At 42.8% G+C, this 23557-nt stretch overlaps 2 protein-coding genes across 4 annotated transcripts in view; one reads left to right on the top strand and one right to left on the bottom strand.

Annotated features, from left to right (window-relative positions):
* SLC20A2 (solute carrier family 20 member 2) overlaps positions 1–9804 on the bottom strand; it is a 104749-nt gene extending 94945 nt beyond the window's left edge. For 2 of the 3 annotated variants that reach the window (XM_079909450.1, XM_079909452.1), the window contains exons 1-3: positions 5485–9804; positions 3987–4085; positions 3118–3176 (exon numbers count right to left, since the gene is read on the bottom strand). The gene's annotated coding sequence lies outside the window, so the exon portion shown is untranslated. Of the gene's footprint in view, positions 1–3117; positions 3177–3986; positions 4513–5484 lie in introns of those variants that run through there. The other variant, XM_079909451.1, reaches the window with a different exon arrangement.
* SMIM19 (small integral membrane protein 19) lies at positions 9804–23191 on the top strand. Its single transcript, XM_079909455.1, has 4 exons — positions 9804–9938; positions 14012–14149; positions 15681–15805; positions 21229–23191. Exons 2-4 carry the CDS (start codon positions 14016–14018, stop codon positions 21291–21293), a joined length of 324 nt encoding a protein of 107 aa, XP_079765581.1. The 5' UTR covers positions 9804–9938; positions 14012–14015; the 3' UTR covers positions 21294–23191.
* Positions 23192–23557: the final 366 nt, after the last annotated feature.

Genomic DNA, 23557 nt, shown 5'->3' with positions numbered 1-23557 from the left:
ATCAACATTCCCTACTCAACGATGAGCTTCCAGAGAGAACGGCTCACACCCTGCTCATCTCTGTAATCCCAGAACACAGTCCTGTATTTAGCACATCTGCATGCATTTCTTGTTAGTACTTAACAGCGGTTCTGATGTTGATTCTGCTAGCTGCTCACGGGTGGTGAACATTACAGAACCAGCTTCAAGATACCTGCCAACCACCACCTCAAGGAGGGCAGACGCAGGCAGAAAGGAGATCCAACATGATCAGCTTGAATCTGTAGGGCTGTTCTTACCATAGCATTTAGACACTACATTATGCGGTATATAGGGTTTTTCTTTTTCACGTTTAATAAAGCTGCATCTGCACTCACATTAGTCCACCTCCAGTAGTTCACTGCACAAAACGCAATTACAGGACAGCACGACACGCATAGTGCATGCAAGAATGAAGGAAAAATCTACAACAAGGTAAACCATCAACAGCAGAACGTTAAGATTTTCCCAAAAAGCTACCTTTTCATTACAACATGACTCCAGAGTCCAGAGGGGCAAGACCACACAATTTATACGCTTTCCCACACAAGAAACTAACAGGGTTGGTTATTCATGACATTTGGAGACTGGTACGGTATAATTACAAAATGACACAGGTTAATACTTAAGGAGACATCAAGTCTCTCAAAATAAAATGAATATTTACAAGATTAAGTTTCTGTTTTGTTATTAAAGTCCTGGAACTTCAAGGAACATATAAAAATATAGATGACTTAGTACTCAGATTAGTTAACGGAATTACTGATACTTTTTATTCTTTTAGGGGACCTTTTACCTACTAAATCTTAGAGTCTGCGGTTTGTGGTTTCCGTTTTCCATCTATAGAAATTGATTGCGAGCCCTTTTGTGGTATTTATCTTTCTCTTCTCATCCTCCACCCGCCCCTACCCCCAAACCTGCTTTGGATATCTGTCTTCTTTAATTTTTCAAGACAAGGCAGTGAAGTGAAATGGCATGAACTCTTGAATAAAGAGTTAAAAATGTTAAAATCATATGACTCTCCTCTCTTTAAAGTAGTATTAGTCTTCTAGAATACCAATCTAATTCTTAGAAGCAGAAAACACAGGAAGCTCAATGTTCCAAGAAAAGTTAATAATAATTGATTCATCCTGGCTACCCAGGAAATACACAGCAAGGACCTGTGTTCTATGCAAGTACAGACAACAAATGCATCTAGTAATACCTGCCACCCAGGGACAAGGAAAATAGAAAAAGAGCTCACGGAGCAAATGCACAAAAGGTACAGGAAGAAAACAGCATAAATGTTGTTTCATCTGTCACGATGAAACCGTGACAGATCAGTGAGCTCTACAGACAGAAGCGGACGGGAGGTGGTGGAGGAGAGGTCGTCACTGACGGAAGGTGACAGAAGTGAGCAGAGGCGAGGAGGAACCAGGCAGGGGTGAGAGGACAGGAACTAAATTACAAGAGGGGACAAGAAAGAACGGTGGGGCCGGCGCGGAAGGAGGCATGCCCAAGGAACAGACAGCATTTTTAATGGGAGACTGAGTCATAGAAAAAGGAAGGAAGGAGGCAAAATGCAAAGATACCAAACAAGAAATTCTGGACAAATGAGGAAAAATGTAAAAGTGAGACCAGGTGATAAATAGGTAGGGTAGAAAGGCAAAAAAAAGGATAAAGTAAAAGAAACCTCTGGGAAAGGAAATATTAAAAAAAGACAAATGGTTTCTGGAATTTCACTATATTAAATTAAATTTTTAAACCTGTTCTTTTGTTTCTGTTTCTCGCTGCTGGGTAAAACTTGACTGTGAACAATGGTTTCCACAATCTCCAGAGGAGAAAAGTACTGATGAGATCAACTGACTTAGTAGCAAAACTAAGAAGAGCTGAAAACAATAAAATTTACTTATGTCAGTTAACCATCTTAGCTCTAACCCACAAACTAATTTTCTTTCTTTTTTTTCTGTCAACTTGTTTCATCCATACCTATTTCCTCCCTCCTGTATTACTATTATTTTTTAACATCTTTATTGGAGTATAATTGCTTTACAGTGTTGTGTTAGTTTCTGCTTTATAACAAAGTGAATCAGTTATACATATACATATATCCCCATATCCCCTCCCTCTTGTGTCTCCCTCCCACCCTCCCTATCCCACCCCTCTAGGTGGTCACAAAGCACCAAGCTGATCTCTCTGTGCTATGCGGCTGCTTCCCACTAGCTATCTATTTTACATTTGGTAGTGGATATATGTCCATACCACTCTCTCACTTCATCCCAGCTTACCCTTCCCCCTCCCCGTGTCCTCAAGTCCATTCTCTACATCTGCGTCTTTATTCCTGTCCTGTGCCTAGGTTCTTCATAACCTTTTTTTTTTAGATTCCATATATATGTGTTAGCATACGGTATTTGTTTTTCTCTTTCTGACTTACTTCACTCTGTATGACAGACTCTAGGTCCATCCACCTCACTATAAATAACTCAATTTTGTTTCTTTTATGGCTGAGTAATATTCCATTGTATATATGTGCCACATCTTCTTTATCCATTCATCTGTCGATGGACACTTAGGTTGCTTCCATGTCCTGGCTATTGTAAATAGAGCTGCAATGAACATTGTGGTACATGACTCTTTTTGAATTATGGTTTTCTCAGGGTATATGCCCAGTAGTGGGATTGCTGGGTCATATGGTAGTTCTATTTTTAGTTTTGTAAGGAACCTCCATACTGTTCTCCATAGTGGTTGTATCAATTTACATTTCCACCAACAGTACAAGAGGGTTCCCTTTTCTCCACACCCTCTCCAGCATTTATTGTTCCACAAACTAATTTTCACACTGACACATACACATCAATGACCTTAGTGACCAACTGCTTCATTTACTAATCACAAAAGCTTTCTCTCTCTCTCACTTTTTCTCCCTCTGTGCTTATCAGTATTTGGAGAAATCCCTGCTTCTTACTACTGCCCTAAAAAAGAAAGGGCAGAGTAAGAAGGTGACATTTACATCAATACTGCTAAAAAAAAAAAAAAAAAAAAGTCTGATGGAAGCTTAACACAAGGTTAAAACAATAACAGTGAAAAGATGCAAATTTCCTATAAATTTCTACGACCCACCTTATTCTGGACTCCTACATAACTGAAAACAGAACACAGAGATCATCCTTCATTTCCATCTAGAAACAATAGAAGAAAACAAAACACTTAACAAGAACATAAAAACAATAAGGAAGAGCTATTCTGAAAAAGAAGGGAAATTATTCTACTCTTAATCCTAGGAAATAACCAAGGGTAGAAGAGCTACCGTACCAAAGGTCTATTTATGAAGCTGTAATTCGTATAACTCTTATTTTTAAGCTGAAAAAATATAGTCATCAGATTTTCAGTCCAAAAAACTGTGCAAGGAAAAAAGCAGGCACACACAGAGGCTGAGAGGAAGATAAAGGAAGATGAACCTAAAGCCCCAAAGCTTTGAACAATCACTGAGAAGAAGCAGTTTCTCAATATCCCGCGCCTTGAGGAATTCTTCAGTGAAAGTCAATTTCTGAGGGCCAACATCCTATTATAAGCTCCCATTCCTCCTATTGTATCTACTGTTTCTCTATCCACACAGATTGAAACTCTGATCGTAAGCAGATTACCAGCTTTAGCAGCAGGGGAAAAATAACTCAAATATTATACATAAAAGCAATGGGGTAACAAAGACAATGTAAGAAACATGTAAAGAAATATGCTACAGTCTTGTTGCTCATATTTGCAGAACTATCTTCTTTCAGCTGCTCAAAAATCCTAAATGGCATTGGGCCAATTCTTGAAATTTGCCTTTTCTTCAGTTTTTTTCTTTTTTTTTTTAAACCATTCTTCCATGAATATCGTAACGGGTCACTTGGCCATACAGTCCATTCACAGGCATCTGACATGATTATTTACTTCTGGAAACAGCTGCTGAATTCCAAGGCACTGGGACACTTCTTGAAGGAACAAACCTGGTTCTCTGGTCTCTACTGAGGACACGGTGAAACTAGGATTCTCTGAACTCAGCGATGACACGGAAGCCAAGCTGTGCTGTTTCCAAGGTAAGATGCCTTGAAAAAAAAAAAAGCTAAAAATCAATCAGATTTTAAAAACAAAAAAACTCTAATAAAGTACTGAAAATTCTCACATAGTGTTATATTTTCGCTAAGACTGAAAAATAAGTAACTCAGATAAAAAATTTCAATCCTTCCCTTCAACTCTAAATATATTTTCAAAAAAATTTTATAGGGCATCACAGGTTATACAATTAAAAATACTGCAAATAATTGACTGTTCCTGAAATTAACAAAAAATAGCCATTAAAATTGTAAAGAAATTCTGGTGACTGACGTTTTGATGTTTACCATGGCCAGGATAGAAGATGGGCTTTGAGAAAACACTATTTCTCTGCGTTCATATCTTATTTGGAAATGGTATGAACAAGCATGATTTATACTGAGCTATAAAGTGAGCTACAGAACTGATGACCTGGAAAATTTCTTCTAGCCATAAAATTCTGAAATTGCATACTATCTGGTGATAAAATCTTGACACCACTGAATCAGCTGTAGGCAAGCCATTTGACTTTTCCCTGATTTTCTCATCTATAAAATACAGGGCTGGGGCTTCCCTGGTGGCGCAGTGGTTGAGAGTCCGCCTGCGGATGCAGGGGACGCGGGTTCATGCCCCGGTCCGGGAAGATCCCACATGCCACGGAGCGCCTGGGCCCGTGAGCCATGGCCGCTGAGCCTGCGCATCCGGAGCCTGTGCTCCGCAATGGGAGAGGCCACAACAGTGAGAGGCCCGCGTACCGCAAAAAAAAAAAAAAAACTCTAAAATACAGGGCTGGTTCTTCTTACATGAGGAGATGGGTACTAGGGTCACCGGAGGATGGCTTAAAATACAGATGCCTGCCCAGCTCCAGCTCTAAAGAGCTCTAACCTCTGGGATTAGGCTAAGGCATCTGCTCCTGTTACTGTATAACGAACCCTGGGTCATTCTGTCTACACTCATACTTGAAGAACCACCACACTAGGTCACGTTCGGGATGCAGCTCTACAGCCCTAAGAGTCATAAAACAGGGCAGTAGGGATGCCATTACTCCAGCTTGACAGGTTTAAGACAAATGAAATCACTGTGTCATTTTCTGCTTCCCTAAAAATCCCCCGTTCAGAGAAGATGCCAAAACTAAGATTAAGGCTAACGTGCCAAATGGATAAACACTTCAATGGAGATTATTTTTAGCCCAAATTGTCCCAACTATATCCTCAGATATTTAAATAGAACACAACTGCAGGACGATATTCATAGTCATAAGCTGCTGCTCTGACAGGCCATCCCAAAACATGAGCTGATGTGAAAATGATAGCAGCAACATGCCATTTCTTACTCAAGTTATAAAGCTGCCCCCAAGACAAAGGTCACACCCCCCTCCCCAGCAGAAGCGACATGTCACGCAGAACATCGTACCTGCAGAGCTGCTAACCGGGGCTGTGGCCCAGGCTTCACTCCAGGGCACCTCCTCCTGTGATTCCTGGACAGCGGGTATGGTGACGTGTGTGCTCCCCTATCGGCCGAGTCATGTGGATTCAATGGGCTCTGTTGGTGCCCAACACCCCCAATATAATATTGTCAGCTCCCGACTAAAGGGATACAAAACTGGGCTTTCAGAGTAAACCACTTTGCTTCATCTTGCTGGATTTTGTTTGCAGGCCCTCATCCAAGTCCACATGGCTTCAAAGTGACCTCACTCCAGGTTTGTCACCAAACCAACAGTGCCGTTAAGTTTTTTTCCACCAAATGAATATTACTTGGTTGGAAGAGGCCTCCGGGCCCCAAGAGTGTGTTCTACTGTCCAAGACAAGCTGAAAAAGTGGGTCAAGATTTCACAAAAGGACAAGGCAAACGGACAGATGGGCACCGGAAGCCTTTAGTAATGCTCCCATCCTGGTAAATTACATTCACTAGGGGTTCTTTCACATGAGTTATTTGACACAGAATTAGTACCTTAAACAGTCACTGCCCTTTGTCCTGGTGAATCACTGTCCTAGAATTCAACAGCTACCAAGAGTCCTAGTCTCCCTCAGCTTTGAGGTTCAAAATTTGGTTTTTCTCCTCTTGCCTTCAGTCATTTCAAAATACAGTCCCCTCAACCATTTCGTTATCAACCTCTTCTGCCTGGAAAATCCAGCATTGTTTCTGCAGCTCAAAGTCATTGCCACCATGTATGCTACTTTGAAATTTTTAAAGAGCTTCCTTTACAGCTGAGAAACTAGGGTCAACTTTTAGCTCTCTTTTCTGTCTTTGATAAAGTAAAACTCCCCAGAGAACCCACACTGATTCAAGAGCCAGGCTGCCTGGGTTCATATGCCACCTCCCTGCTTACTACTCACTTTGTGGTCTCGGGCAGGTGACTGAATTACCTCCCTGTGCCTCAGCTTCCTCATGTGAAAAGTGGGATTATAACTGTACCTACGTCAAAGGACTGTTGTGAGAGTCGAATATGTTTACATGTAAAAGCACATTGTAAGCACTACATCAACGTTAGCTATCATTATGTGCTTTATGTAACTCCAAATTCCCTTATTGTTCCACGTGTGTACACGATGTTTGCCCAACTGAAATACTACCTACTCGAGGACTGGGACCACATTTTGAATATTTCTGATGTTCCCCCCATGGCACCTAATATTCACTCAATAGGTAAAAATAAACCTACTCGGTACAAATTATTATACTGGATGAACAAGGAAGTTCTCAAACACAGACCTGTGTAAACATGTATTCCCTGCCCTCGAGTAGCCTGTATTTTGGGTGGGGAAACAAAACACAGGAAATGGTCATGCAACAATATAAAGCCATAAATGATTAAATGCCAAAGTATGTGGTTTAAACAGCTACCATTCAAAGGGCTCACTGTGAGCTGGGACTCTGGAGAGGGCAAGCCTGCAGTGGCCCTGCCCCTAGAGGTGACTTGGATTTCCACGACAGGTGGGAACAGAGAGAGGATTCCAGCATATCTGCTCATTCCACAGATATTTACTGCACACCTTCCGTAGGCCGGCCTCTGTCCTTGGCTCTTGGAATACGGCCATGAGGGACCCAGAAACGGCCCCTGCACCCTGGGACCTAAAAGGGCACTCACTCCACGTGAGAGCCAAGTTCTGAAGTAAGGAGGAAGGGCCTGTCCTCCAACCCGATGAAACACAACATCCCTTAAATGTCTCGTGAACAGGAGCCAATGCTGGCATTACAGTCACTCCGGCTTCCAACAATGGCAAACATACAGAAATTAATAACTTTTCATGTACTGTATTCTAAATATCTTCCATTGTTTATGAAGCACATTAAAGAGATATTCTCCATATTTCTGGATACAAATAACATATAAGAGATTTTCAGACACACACAGTATTACTGGAACAGTTTTCGTAATAGAGGCTGCGGAGGCCCAGCTGCTCAATCTTGCCCAAATAAAAGCCTATTCATTAAAGCCCTGTGCTTTGTCTCCTCCCGCCCTTTTCCCTTCTTCTTCTACTAGTGGCTGCCCACAGATATCAAATATCTACTAGAAAAGTGCCTGAAGATGCATGTGTTGGCAGGAATCAGTTAGTCACGATGGGTGGAAGTGTTAACACATGCATCTTTTTCTTCCTACATCCGTCCACTCATCTCCTCCCAGAAGAGAACGCCTTCAGGTAAAGGAACCCTCTTATAAATACCGACTGGCAAAGCATTCTCACTCCTTTCTTCTGCGATGATGGACCACTATCTGAAGATGCGTTAAGTCCAATACGCTCTAATCACAAATATGACACATTTCCAAGCGCTTCGCTCATCCTCTGCAGGCCTCTCACCCAATCCTACTCTCCCAAGATGCAAACTGCTGGATCCCACCATCATTCTCGTCATTGTTACGCCTACATAAATTATTACATTGTACCTTTGGAAACACAGAATAAACTTCTTGATTAAGGAAGTCAAAACTACTCAATTAAATCCAGTCAAAAACTTAACTTCTTCATGCACAAAGTACTGGACTCAAATATGTTTAAGACATGTAAAGGCAAACTGAAAAGTAAGGTAGAACCCCTACAACGTAGATTACTTAACATTCTCAACATCTACATACCCATGAAAGTTAGACTCATCAACAAAGTAACAGCCAACCCAGTTTTTTATTTCCTGGAAAATCACATTCCTGTTTGACTGTCATTCGTTAACCCTTAATTAGGAATGTTGCTTAGAAACTATATATGGAAAAAGGGCACCTTTCAGAAGGGACCATCAAGGCTTTCCCAACATTTACTTTTTTCCAACATCCAAGCATAGCCTGTTCATTGGGTGACAATGACATGTAATGGGAACTCTGATAAAGAGACACAGGGCTTTGGAAACTATTGAATACCCCAATAAAGGGACTAATTGCAGTTCTGTGCAAATGCAAAGCCTTCTTCCAACTTGAAAAACACATTAAATTACTCTATGAGTCATTTTATATTGCCCACACCCTTATTTTACAAAAAACAGAAACAGAAGCAATTAATGTACATATTCCGCATTTGGACACGTTCAAATCAAACTCGTGTACTCAAGTATTTCTAAGCAACCTATGTTTATGCAAAAAGTTATCCGGAAGATTAAATGAGATAAAGCATGTAGACCATTTGGCAAAGGCCTGGCAAGCAATCAGTACTCAACATTGCACATTATTATCGTTCCTAATTTTCCAACTCTGTAATCATACTAAACAGTTACAAATTTATGCACGTGATTATGTATATATAATATATATAAACGAATATGTGTTACTACTAGAAATAAAGCTTTTATGTTATGTACCAAGCAATGCTCTTCATCCAGACAGAGGTGAGTTTAATTTTAACAGAATGATCCACAAAGCAGCAGAGAAAGCTGGCTAAGGGGTAGGATGTTAAACGTTACCTCTAATCTCTGCTTATCAATTAAGGATACAGCCTCTACATGGCCTAGTATGAATTATAATCAGCAGTCAGCTGATCCTAGAGAACTCGCTCAAAATGAATAGTTAAGACCTCAAGCACGTGGACAAGTGGCCATTTATTTGCAAGGCTGTGCCAACCACTGAAATCTGATTACTTCAATACTCATGCTGAAATCCTACATAAATTCATTACTTGTCTCATGCTAGAATCTTGCAAGTCCTTACAAAAATTTTAAATATCCAAAAGTCACTTAAACTGACAAGACTACAGCATCCTGGGCACATCCAGTTTTTAGAACACTTCAATAGCCTCGGCCACGCATCATTTATTATGACAGGGAAAATGCAAAGCCAGTGACAGCACGTGCTTTCCTAAGCAAATATTAAAAATAACCCTATGCCCTCATTACGAAAAAGGAAAATCTTCGCGTTCCCAGCTTAATCTCGACCCGGGGCCAATGCACACTCCCACCTCCCACGCCGAGACGCCGCCCGGGCGCGCCGAGGTGGGGCTGGAGGCTGCTCGCGCTCTCGGGAGGACCCGTCCCCTCTCCCCGCGCGCTCGGACGCAGCGCGGCCAGACCCACGTGGACTCCAGGCGACGGCGGCCGGACCCACCGCCGGGGTCGCCGCCCAGGGTCGCGGGGAGGGGCCGGGGGCGGGGCCAGCGCCGCGCCGCTAGGCCGGGGAAGGGAGCCGGGCTGCACTCACGCGCCCGGGGGGCGGCACCGGGGCCGTCGCGGCGTCCCTCCGGTTCGCACACTGAGAGGGGGGCGGGGGGGGCGGGGGGGGAAAGACCTGGCTCCTCGTTCCATCCGGAAGCCGCCGGGCCGGCAGGAAATGACGAAGCAGAGGTCGTCCGGTCCGTGCGGTAACCGGCTCCGCGCGTCCGGCCACGACTGCCGGGGAAAGAGCGCGGAGCAGAGCCGCCGGGCCGCGTGCCGCCTGCAGAGCTAGCGGCGTGAGTCGCCCCGCCCCGCCCCGCCCCGCCCCTCCATGCGGGGGGGAGGGTGAGAGGGAGGGAAGGGAGCCCGAGGGCGCCCCTAGCCCCGCGCCCGGCCGTCCCAGCTCCTCTGCCGCCGCGCCCCAGGCTGGAGGGAACAGTGAGGCCCGCAGCTCCCGAATCGCGGATCGAAAGGCGGAGGCCGCCGCCTGCGCAGCGCAGGGCACCCGGGCTGGGAGGATGGGGGGATGGGGGTGTGGAGCGGGCGCGCTTCAGGATCGCACCGCGCGCAGCCCGCGGCGGCCGAGCCCTGGCGGCTCCGGCCCCTGCCGCCTGCCGGGGTGGGGGTTTACATTGTCTGCCCGCTAGACTGCTCCTCTCTCCGGGATTGGCAAGTCTCACGAGTCTGGGCAGGGCCGGAAGCGCCCACGTTTGGGAGTCCAGCGTGCGACTCGCTAGCCTGGGTGGTTTTGGGCGAGTTGTGTACCCAGCCCCCCACCCCGCGTCGTCTGCCAGGTGGAGCTTTCGTGCCTCCCAGCAGGGTGATGGTAACAATTAAATGCATATGTGGACTGCCCAGCACAGGCCCCTCAGATGTTAATTGCCTTCGTGTTGCTGGTTGAAGGCCTGTGACCTTGTACCCTCCCGCTTCAGCAACCCAAGCCTTTAGCGTTTCAGAGGACTGAGGGAAAACAACATTGATGCGATGGGTTGTGTTGTATGGAGCTCGTAGAACTGTGCGAGTGACTCCAATCTGAACTTGTTTCAAAATAGCAAAGCTCTAAGTGAGAGACGAAATGGATACCATTCAGAACACGATGACAAGTGATCCTCAAAACTGAACCACCTAGACACGGCATCGGGAACCCCAAATACAGAAAATAATTTAAAAATGATACAGCCGCTTGATTCCAAGAAGAGTACTAGTTCTCTACTTAAAAGTTTGTCAAACTGAAATCAAGCGCCAGTTGTCACATTTTGCCAACTTTATCTCTGGATAGTTATGTTCAGCTCATCCTAGCAACTCCTTACTGAAATAGCTCAAGCATTAGTTTACAGGAAAAATATGTGGAAAAGGTGCAGTTTTCTCAGAAAAGCCCTGAATGACAATCCAAGCACATGGTGGTCTTGCTGAAACATCCATTAACTTGCCAGGAACAAACCACTGTAACGCCCCTGGGCATTGTGCTTCAGACTTAGAGGGAGGCTGTGAGGTGTGCAGTAGCCGCTCAGCAGGTGTGTGTGTGTACACTTGGTTAGACTGTGGCGAGCTGGGTGGGGACCAGTCATAGTTCAGGCCACATGGGAGCTGTGGTCTGTACTGTGACTTTGTACAGGACCACTCCTTATTCCTGGCAGTCTTACAAAGGCATGCCATTGGTCATGATGGAGGACCAGGCACGAAAGGCCTACCCCCGGTGCAAGTCTTTCACAACCATACTACTAAAAGTAACTCAAGTGCGTGTCCCCAGAACAGTAGTGTCACTGCGTACCAATCAAGTTGTGTAATTCACAGTAAAATTTCACCATTCTTGGTCAGCAGAATTTCAGAATCCTTCTCTAAAATATAATGAAAAACTGGCATATTTGTAGGAGGAGGAAGACAGCTCTGTAGGAATACACCATTTATTGAGTGGCACATGAACAGAATTTTGTGGAACACTAAAGCAAGAAATTCATCTGGCTCAGATCCAGTCAGGCGGTAGAAAACACGTAGGAAATACTTTAAAAGTGTGTCAGATAAAGGGCACCTGCAAAATGTCTCAGTAGCCATTGTTAAGTCTGCTCCCCTTTTCTTTTCCAATTTGTTCGTAACTCCCAATCCTGAAACCTGCCACCCTCACTGCATGGCCGTGCCGGCCTTTCCACAGCACCTCAAACCAGACCTCTGAAGTCATCTCTTATGGCCAAAAACAGTCATCGTTATTTTATGTTTTGGCACCAACGGAAATCTAGAAAAAAATGCTAGATTCCATAAATTGTAAAGACAATTATAGTCTCTGATGTTCCAAAAGTTTCCATTCCTAAAGTAGGCTGATTACTTACTATGAATAATGTTACATCCAGAGAAACTCTGGAGTTCAATTTTAAGGAATAAGAATTGAAACTGTGAATAATGCCAAATCCCCCTGCGCCTCCCACTCTCTTAAAAAAAAAACAAAAATCCATAGCCAATCTTTAATATGTAGGAATTGGGTATGTTTAATATTTAGATCTTGCATCTATAAAGTTTTAAGTTCTGTTTTTATTATTCTCTGTCTAATTTTTAAAAGACCAATCCTTATGCTCATCAGACACCAATAGATGTTTCAGAGGAATGACTCTTGCCCTCAATGTCTAGAATGTAAGTTAAATGGCCATTCACGATACTCACTTTAATACAGTCTGTCCGCGAACGTCTGACAGAGACTTCAGGTGCCAGAATGGGGCCAACATGCCACCTGGCCTGGGAGCAGACCCCAAGGAAATTTCATTCATTTTATGCAGAGGCAAACTGTAAGAAAGAAAACAGACTCTGCCCTTAATATACACTTATTAAGTTACTGAGCCAAATCTACACTAAAGAACATTTTGAGGACTTCCCTGGTGGCACAGTGGATAAGACTCTGCGCTCCCAGTGCAGGGGGCCTGGGTTCGATCCCTGGTCAGAGAACTAGATCCCACATGCATGCTGCAACTAAGAGTTGGCATGCCACAGCTAAGGGGCCGGTGAGCCGCAACTAAGGAGCCCTGGAGAGGCACCTAAGGAGCCCACTTACCTTAAAAAAAAAAAAAATTTTTTTGGAGGCTCACAGGACAGATTGCAAGATATTTCAGTGGAGGAATTTCTGCAATGCCTTCACTGTTATAGGGTGTCTAGAAAAAATTGCAAAACAATTTCTTGGACATTCCAGATACCTTTTTTCTTGGTATTAGAAAATGGCTATCTTAGTAGAAACTACAGTACAGTTATCACCTGTCATTTGTTCAGTTTTTCTCCTTTTTTTTTTTGCGGTACACGGGCCTCTCACTGTTGTGGCCTCTCCCGTTGCGGAGCACAGGCTCTGGATGCGCAGGCTCAGCAGCCATGGCTCACGGGCCTAGCCGCTCCGTGGCATGTGGGATCTTCCCGGACCGGGGCACGAACCCGTGTCCCCTGCATCGGCAGGCGGACTCTCAACCGCTGCGCCACCAGGGAAGCCCAGTTTTTCTCCTTTTGATAGAGTATCTAAAACAACACTTCCGAATTTCTTTCACATATTAGGTCATTTTACTTAGACTTACCTAGTTTAGATTTAACACAAGAGCAGAACTTTCTCTTTAAGGAAAAATTCAGTGAACTTCCCAAGTGCAAATAAGAAACCAGTACTCTTTCCCTTGCTACTTGATATACTTGCTGTTACCATTCATTTTCTGTGGGAATGTCCAAAGAATGCATTTCCTTGAATAGAAGTCACAGCTGTGTAAATAGCAAAATAACTTTTTATCCCATAGCTTCCACAGTGGGCCAGGAGGCCAAAACTAGATAAAGCTCCAGACATTTTCGTTTTCCAGGTGTGTCAGGGGCCTGTGGAAGAGCACGGTCCTGGCTGGCGCATCTCATCCAGACTGCTGTCACGGGTCTAACGCTGTCCTTCTCTCTTAGCATCCCAGCCATTTGTGTGGACCTCTGTTTTAAGTATTCAGTTGCTTTCATCTGGGTGATAGTTACAGTTTGGAAACTGTGCAGTGACATTTCAACCCATATCCTTTTAGAAATATGATTTTTAAATCCCAAGTTTGAACCTTTATGTAGGAACTGTGATGTTTCAAAGTCAGAAATAGGCGAAAATGTGTTCCATGCCTTAGTGATCTAGACCAGGGTTGGCCAACATTTTCTTAACGGGCCAGATGGTAAACATTTTAGGCTTTGAGGGCTGTGAGGCAAAAATGGAAGATGCTCTGCTTAAAATGTATCCGTTTAGAAATGTAAAACCATTCTTGGCTCCTGGGCCATACAAAGGCAGGCAGGGGGCTGGAACTGGCCAGCAGGCCCTCTGTTTGCCAGCCCTTGTCCAGCCGTCACACCATCACTAACTGAAAGAAACCCTGCCCTCTTTGCTGCCTTACAGTCCCATGCCTGGCGGTTACGGAGTGATGGGTGACGAGGGCTCTATCGATTACAGTGTTCACGAGGCCTGGAATGAAGCCACCAACGTGTACCTGGTAGTGATCCTTGTCAGCTTTGGGCTCTTCATGTATGCCAAGAGGTAAAGGCTTTAGATTCTCAGGGTTGATAAGAACCCAGCCATTTATAAGTTTTGTAGGTTTGTTTGTTTGATCTAAGTTAAATGCACAAAAATAATTTCATCAGCATTTTTGTTCCTGCTATGAAATCACTGTCTAGTCGGGTCAGCCCTCACATTACCGGACACCAGGATTTGGCTTGGAAAACCCAGTTGCTCTGAGAGATGGGGATTTAAGTGCAGCTCTTGGCACCCAGACCAGATGCTCTATACTCCTATTCTATCATTTCTGATATAGCTCAGTTTTCTCATTCAGCCAGCTTCACTGTCACCCTTGGATGAGCACATATTTTGGGCCAATGTCCCTGAAATGCACAAACTCTAACTCCTATGTGTTCAGCAATTCTGTCTTCGCAAATTTCAAGCCTTCTCTTCTGTTTCTTGTGCATAATATTGGTATGATCCAATTACTTGTCTGTCCGTCCCCCAAAACTCAGTCCCCTGAGAACAAGGACTTTTATTTAACCTTTGTGTCCCTGATGTGCCACATGGTGTAAATCCTCAATAAATATTTCTTGCTGTGATTCCAGATGCTGTAGCGTAATTCAGCTGTTCTTTTCCACACTCCCTGGCTCCTTTCCTTCAAGTACAGTTAAAAACAAATGCACGGTGAGGGGCGTGCTTTGAAGAGGAAAAACAGCAGTAGTTGGATTGAGCTGCTGCTGCCCATAGCCATGTGCTCGGTGGCGTCCTCTACCAAGGTCAAAGGCATTAGACAGTTCAGGATAATTAGTCAACCAAGAATAATTGATGCTCTGCCCGGGGAAAAGTTCAGACCCACACTTGCCACGGGACCTGCAGGCTCGCCCTTCCCGACCCTGAGACCCCTGAGCTGCTGGCCAGCTGGCCGCCTGGACTCTCGGGGGAGCGGGGCTGGGGGGTGGGGGGGGCAGGCGAGAGGAGGCCTCCACAGAGCATGGGGGAGCCGCTGGCAGGTAACAGCCTTCCCCTAAAAATAGCCACCGTCTCCTCCCCACCCCAATGTTTTAAAGGCAGAGACAGGCTGTTGTTAATTTTAACTATATGACCCCACTAAGGCCATGCTACTCTATTTAAGAAATCGTTTATTCATTGTTTTTCAAAATTAAGGTCTGCTCACATTCTGTTTATTCTCTGCCTGCAATAACTTAGTTTTATTTGCGTGACATGAGAGGGAGGGGAAAAATAGTCATACGTTTTTTGTCTGAGCATTTTTCCATACAACAGGGCTTTTTTTGTGGGGATTGAGGGGAGACGCTTTGTTGTATGAAGTGGGCATGTTCAGCTACTTTCTTTTCTTTCTTATAACCCTGTGACTGTACATGTACAGCTTCATACTTCTAGTGAAAGAAAGAATACTTGAGCCCAGGAAGCATCTCACGGGGACAAAATAGAAGATGGACTCAGGGCCACTTACGTCCTTTTAATGCAGCTTCTGGTTACTACGATCGTTTGAATGTTACAGTCCTACAGCTATGAATACAAATCTCTTTTCTGCATTGGTTTTGTGTTTTAGAAATAAAAGGAGAATTATGAGGATATTCAGTGTGCCACCTCCAACAGACACTCTGTCAGAGCCCAACTTTTATGACACAATAAGCAAAATTCGGTTAAGACAGCAACTGGAAATGTACTCCATTTGTAAGTATTCTGTGCTTAATTACGTACATAAGCATATTTAAAATAGACTCTTTGGGGTTGAGTCTCGTTGGCAAAGGTTATCAGAAATAGCTGATAATGACACAGGGAACTATATTCAATATCCTGTAATAAACCATAATGGAAAAGAATATGAATAAGAATATATGTATGTATATCTGAATCACTTTGCTGTACACCAGAAACTAACACAACATTGTAAATCAACTATACTTCAATTTAAAAAAATTTTTTTTTTAAGAAAGAAATAGCTGGTAATGAAAATGTAGGGCCTTTTTTAGATGCTCAACACAGTATCAGCAAACCCGGTTTGCATGAAGTTAGTGTTTCAGGACACTTCACTTATTTGAGGCCCTTCCAAGACCCTGAGAGGAGCCCTAGCAACGTGTTTCACGTTTTGAAAATTTGGCAGAAATTAGATGCCTTAACAGTCGGTGAGGCTCCTGTCTCATCCTTCTCTAATTTCCCTCCTTTGCACTTCCCTCATGTGCAGTGGCGTTGAGGTGGCCAAGAGCATTTGGGGGATCTGGCTGAGGGGACATTGAGTTGAACCTACTTTAGTTCAGGTTTGAAATTTTGTGTTTATAGAGTTTGCAGCCACTTCTTGACAATTAAATTACTATGTGCTGCAGCCATAGCAGTATAGGAACGGCTTCCAGGCCAGAGGTTATTAACATGTCCTGTGGTACTAAACCCTGTGAGTAAGTGGTGGAGAAGAAACAAAGGTTAAAGGGCAAGGAGCCAGGATGAATTGTACATCCAAGCCACAGCCTTTGATGCCACCATTTAAAAAAATGAGGTGTGGTTTCCATGGTGTATCATTAAATGAGAAAAGGCAAGATGTAATTATATATATGCTAGGGTACTGCTCCTTTAAAATCAAATGACCAAAACATCCCTATCTACGTGTAATAAAAATGTAGTATAGAATTTTGTTTTTATTGAAGTATAGTTGATTTACAATGTTGTATTAGTTTCAGGTATACAACACAGTGATTCATATATATATATGTATGTTATTTTTCAGATTCTTTTCCCTATAGGTCACCACAGAATATTGAGTATGGTTCCCCGTGCTATACAGTAGGTCCTCGTTGGTGATCCACTTTATATACAGTAGTACACATATGTTAATCCCAACCTCCCAATTCATTCCTCCCCAACTCCTTTCCCCGTTGGCAGCCACAAGTCTGTCCTCTATGTCTGTGGGTCTATTTCCGTTTTGTAAGTAAGTTCATTTTTATCTTTTTTTTTTTAAGATTCCACATGTAAGTGATACATGGTATTTGTCTTTCTCTGTCTGACTTACTTCACTTAGTACAACGATCTCTAGGTCCATCCATGTTGCTGCAAATGGCATTATTTCATTCTTTCTTATGGCTGAGTAATATTTCATTGTGTGTGTATATATATATATATACACACACACACCTCCTCTTCTTTATCCAGTCATCTGTATATGGACATTTAGGTTGTTTCCATGTCTTGGCTATTGTAAACAGCACTGTAATGAACATTGGGGTGCATGTATCTTTTCAAATTTTAGTTTTCTCTGGATATATGCCCAGGAGTGTGATTGCTGGATCATATGGTAACTCTATTTTTAATTTTTTAAGGAACCTCCATACTGTTTTCCATAGTGGCTGTATCAATTTACCTTCCCACCAACAGTGTAGGAGGGTTCCCTTTTCTTCACACCCTCTCCAGCATTTATTATTTATAGACTTTTTGATGATGGCCATTCTGACCGGTGTGAGATGATACCTCATTGTAGTTTTGATTTGCATTTCTCTAATAAAAATGTTGAGCATCTTTTCACGTGCCTGTATGTCTTCATTGGAGAAATGTCTATTTAGATCATCTGCCCATTTTTTGATTGGGTTGTTTCTAAAAATGTTCTGTATAATTACACAAGTCTGGAGGAAGGCTTGGAAAGATACACATCAGATTATTAACATTCATTACCTTGATGGGAACACTGTGGGACTCGAGGGAAAAGAGTGGATATTTTTAAAAGAAAGATAGATGTCTGTGTGTTTGCGTGCTCGCATAGAAAGAAGCAAGAAAGAGTGATCAGCAAGATGTTACTGGTATGTGTCTCGGGTGGGCTGGAATTTCAGGTGAAAAGTAGAAAAACCATATATATATATATATTTACACAAGTAGAACCTCTAGAAATTTCTTCAGCATAAATTTTATCCTGAGAAGTAGTAACAGCAGTTCCTTTGGGGAAAGGAACTGCAGGACTAATCAGGTGGGAGGAAGGTACACCTTCCCTGTTTCCTCTTTTGTCCCTTTTGCATTCATGTTTTACTAGTTCAGAATAAGAAGTAAAACTGAATGTTACAGAGTAGCATTATTCACAGTAGCCAAAAGATGGAAACAACCCAAGTGTCCTTGACTGATGGATCCACAGAATGTGGTCTATACATGAATAGGATGTTATTCAGCCTTTAAGAGGAAGGAAATTCTTTTTTTTTTTTTTGGTTGCATTGAGTTTTCTTTGCTGCACACGGGCTTTCTCTAGTTTCAGCGAGTGGGGGCTACTCTTCGTTGTGGTGCGCAGGCTTCTCATTGCAATGGCTTCTCTTGTCGTGGAGCACGGGCTCAGTAGTTGCAGCACGTGGGCTCAGTAGTTGTGGCTCGCAGGCTCTAGAGCGCAGGCTCAGTAGTTGTGGCACACGGGCTTAGTTGCTCTGCGGCATGTGGGGTCTTCCTGGACCAGAGCTCGAACCCATGTCCCCTGCATTGGCAGGCGGATTTTTAACCACTGCGCCACCAGGGAAGTCCCAAGAGGAAGGAGGTTCTGACACATGCTACAACATGGATGCACCTTGAAGACATTATGCTTTGTAATTATTTTTATTGTGAAGTGAAAGAAGCCAGTCACAAAAGAACAAATATTGTGTGATTTCTCTTCTGTGTAGCAAATTCACAGAGACAGAAAGCAGAATCGTCACTAGGAGTGGGGGAGGGAGTGGGGAGTTACTGTGGAATGAGGACAAAGGTCAGTGTGGGGTGATCAAAAGAAGCGTGGTGGTGGTGGCAGCACAACAGTGTGAATGTAGTTAATGTCCCTGAACTGTACACTTAAAAATGGTTAAAATGGCAAGTTTATGTTTTTGTATTTCACTTCAAAAAAATATATCCTTAAGGAAATTTAAGTATTTAAAAAACAAAAACAGGGAACCAGAAGCTCTGTATAGAAAATTATAAGTAAAGAGTTAGGTTTTCATTGATGCCTAGTCAAAACAGAAGTTTGTAGGTGTTCCCTGGTGGCCTAGCAGTTAGGATTCGGTGTTTTCACTGCAGAGGCCCAGGTTCGATCCCTGGTCAGGGAACTAAGATCCCACATGGCTGGAGGCACAGCCAAATACAAAAAACAAACAAACAAAAATCAGAAGTTAGATCCTATCAAAAAATATTCAGTAGTATAGCATATACAATTATAAAGCCAGTGTACAGCTCTTGTTCTTCTTTGATGAGAACGGCATAAAATGAAATTTATCAGGACACCTGTGTTTGTAAGGCATGGTAGCTTTCTGTTGCTGCTGTATTATCACAAATTCAGTGGCTTAACACAACACAGATCTTACAATTAGAGATTAAAAGTCCTACAGCAGATTCACTGACTAAAATCAAGGTGTTGGCAGAGTTCTGCTGTTTCTTTCTGGATGCTCTAAAGGAGAAGCTGTTTCTTTGCCTTTTCCAGCTTCTAGAAACCACCCATGCTGCTTGCTTTGTGGCTTCATTCGCCCATCCTCAAAGCCAGTAGCACTGCATCTTTCTGACCGTTCTTCCATTTTTATAGTTCCCTCTCTCTCTCAACTCTGCCAGGAAAGGTTCTCTGATTTTCAGGGCCCCTATGATCAGGTTGGGCCAGATAATCCAGGGTAATTCCCCTTCTCAAGGTCCTTACCTTAAAAACATCTTTAAAGTCCCTTCTGCCCCAGAAGGTAACATATTCACAGATTATGGGGATTAGGATGTGGACATCTTTGGAAACCATTGTTCTTGTAAATAGTGAGTATTTGCACATTTAAAGAGGCCCATCACAGGAACTTCCCTCGTGACACAGTGGTTAAGAATCCGCCTGCGGTGGGGGGTGGGGGGGGGGGGCTTCCCTGGTGGTGCAGTGGTTAAGAATCTGCCTGCCAATGCAGGGGACATGGGTTTGAGCCCTGGTCCGGGAAGATCCTACATGCCGCGGAGCAACTAAGCCCGTGTGCCACAGCTACCGAGCCTGCGCTCTGGAGCCCGTGAGCCACAACCACTGAGCCCACGTGTCACAACTACTGAAGCCCGCGCGCCTAGAGCCTGTGCTCCACAACAAGAGATGCCACTGCAATGAGAAGCCTGTGCACCGCAACGAAGAGTAGCCCCCACTCGCTGCAACTAGAGAAAGCCTGTGCAGCAACGAAGACCCAACACAGCCAAAAACAGGAGAAGCTACCGCAGTGAAAAGGCAGCGCATTGCAATGAAGAGTAGCCCCCACTCGCCGCAACTAGAGAAAGCCCATGCCCAGCAACTAAGACCCAACAACGAAGACCCAATGCAGCCATAAGTAAATAAATAAATAAATAAATTTATTTAAAAAATAAAGAGTCCCATCACATTGCATCATTCTTAGTGCTGATGATGGCATGTCTAGTCCTGACTTAGTCTGGAAGTTCAAGAGGAAATAGCAAACAAAATTCTTTTCCTTAAAGAGGACTCCCAAAATTGTAAAGCTTTCAGCCACAATAATCTGGATCCACCCTGAGTATATAAACAAACAGTATTTCTTCCTTGGCTGGTAAAAAACTTAATGAAGAGACTGAAAGTTTGAAAGCCAAGCAGTGAACGACATTTGCAAAGACTTTAGCCCTGCACTCTCTCTAGTTTCAGTTTAAGACCTTCAATAAATATTTCTCAGAAGCACAAAAAGAACACAGAATTGCAAGTCTGTTTTTTCTTCTAGTTTATATTAATGACAATGTTCAGTAAATCTCTTAGGCTTCTCATTTAAAATATAGTCAAATTCCTTATGATGTGGACAAAAGCATTATTATTAACTTATCTTGAGGTGGAGATGGGAAATAAGAAAGGACATTACAAAATGTTAATTTAAGTTTAGTAGCTTAATTAGTGTTTACCCTATATTTCAATGCTCTGAATAATCCTGATGTACAAGACAATAATAATAAACATCTGAAAATGGATATCAGCACTGCTGAGAAATTAGAGGATCATGAAGTATAATAAATTTCCTCTAATGAATAAAAAATAGTTTAATTCTAAGCTAATTCTTTACTGAGAATCATGACTTGACTGTGATTTAATGATGTGAGCTCATAATTATTTTGCGATCTTATTAATCATATCTCCTTTTTTCTTGCTTATTGTTTTGTTTGTTTTTCAATAGCCAGAAAGTATGATTATCAGCAGCCACAGAGCCAGGCTGACAGCGTGCAGCTCTCATTGGAATGAAATCTCAGAAAATGAGCAGCAGGAATGATCGTTGTTCAAGAGTGCAGTCTCCTCGCGCTGCCAAGTCATGAGCAGCAATTTTTTTAAACTTCTGTCTCCATAAAATCATTTTATTTGTGACTTTTCCCCAATTTTTTGGTGTGTTTTGTTTCACTTTTTTAAACCTCATCTCCAAATCATTTGTTCCACAAATCAGAAATTCCTCAAAAGGCCTGAACACAGAGAGTCTGCACGTACCTAGGAAGATAGACTATCACCAGAGATGGTGACTGTACCTTGTGAAGACTTTGATCCCTTCAGGAGACAGTCAGGAAATAAAAACACATCTTTGGAAGCAAGAGTCTGGAGCTGATGCCACTTTGGAACTTCTTTGCCAACTTAAAAAATAAAAATCTAATCATTGGAATAACTTCCTCTTCGACTGTGTTCTGGGATAAATATAATAAGGATAACAGACTAACGTATGTTCTTATGGCTCTTGTTACCTCTAACCGAATTAACCGTTTTTGCTACTTCAGAATTTGCACAGTAAACTATCTTTTCTGCGTTGTGAAATTGTGATGCGCACCCCCCTGCTAACTGTAGAAGTTTTCTGTGACTGGAGTTTGTTCCCCTTAATTGTATTCCCAGGAGTTTCTTCCACCAGAAGAGTCTTCTTTCGGCCGTGCTGGGGCTATACTGCGGAATACATGGGCACCTCTGACTGGTGTCAGCGGCTTGCTTTGGGGTCATGTGACCATCAGTCTTTAATGTAACTGTATGGTTTCTTAGGCTTTTTTAGCATAATAAGCTTCCCTGCAGACTCTCATATCTTGTACCATTTTGTACTGTACATTGAAATGTTTTCACCCAGTTTTTCATATTTATTTAAATAAAAGCCGGTTGGGGATAGTGGCAGGGAAGTTCAACTGTCCATGTAACTGTCCATAAATTAGTTTTTGAATCAAAACTATAATTTTAAGAGTTAGAGTTAATATTTCAAGCATTATTGCCTTTTCCTTTATAATTATGAAGTAAAGAATATAAATGAAAAGGTTTAGACCAAATAAAATCATTTCAGGGAAATTGCATTTACTTTTAAAATTTAAATCTTTTCAAATATATATATATATTGTACAAGGTGAATTGTTGACCAAATGGAATAATTATTTCTTAACTCACAGATGAGTTTGAACGTACCGCCTGTATGTAGAATGAATACTCGGACTGAAGGATTGTAAACAGTTACAATTATGGCCTGGGGATAGCAGAGCAGCAAGGGGACAATCTTCTTAAACTTTGCTTTGCTCTCATGTAATCAGGAACGGGGGCGGTTTACCTGCTGTCCCTGATGTGTGGCACAGATCTAGACAAATTACGAAAACTGGCTATCTCAGCTGATTTGTACAGTGTACCTAAATAAACATCAATCACAACGAAATGGACGGTGATGGTTTTTTATTTGCATCCACTGGACAGAGACAGTCACGACTAAAACCTCACAGATCATTTGGTGAGAGTGGAACTCTGGCAAGTGAGAGAGGAAGATTCCTCATTTCTTCTCTGAAGCCCGCTGATGGGAGTCACGCCTCCACCAGCAGGATCAACAGCAAGTCCGCCTTTGAAGTTTCTTCTCTGCTTCCACAGCTGAGCTGGGAAAGCAGGGGATGCCCTGCAGCCACACTTCAAAGGGACACCAGTTATTGTCCTGCTTCTGCCCCTGAATCCACCAAGGGTTTGATGGAACTATTTTCTTTGGAAGAAAAAAGGCATGACTAATAAACAGGTCAGTAACACTTGTGTTCTCTGTTTCCTCATTTCTCTCTTTAACTGCATAAGATGCTCTGCGGTAAGCATGGAGGGGCAGCCTCCCTGGGTGCACAGCTGGGCCCAGCCCACTGCTCCAAGGGGCACAGATGCTTGCTAATGACCCCACACCGTTTCAGGTGGAGCTCCTGATAGGATTCAGCAGAAAACGAGATGCAGAGTTTAGGGTGAAATTGCTGTACTGTCAGAAATATATTTAAGTATTGAGTAAAAATAAGAGAGAAAATGGTAATAAAAATAATTTCAGATATTAAGAATAAATGTATCTTAGTACTATATATAAAATAATCAACAAATTTCATATATCACTTATATGTGGAATCTAAAAAAATGATACAAGTGAACTTATTTACAAAACAAACACGGTTACCAAAGGGGAAAGGGGTGGGGGAAGGATAAGTTAGGAGTTTGGGTTTAACATATACACACTACTATATATGAAATAGATAACCAACAAG

Source organism: Stenella coeruleoalba (assembly GCF_951394435.1).
Source record: "Stenella coeruleoalba genome assembly, chromosome: 21".
Lineage (NCBI taxonomy): Eukaryota > Metazoa > Chordata > Mammalia > Artiodactyla > Delphinidae > Stenella > Stenella coeruleoalba.
This window is presented reverse-complemented; position numbering and strand designations above follow the sequence as displayed.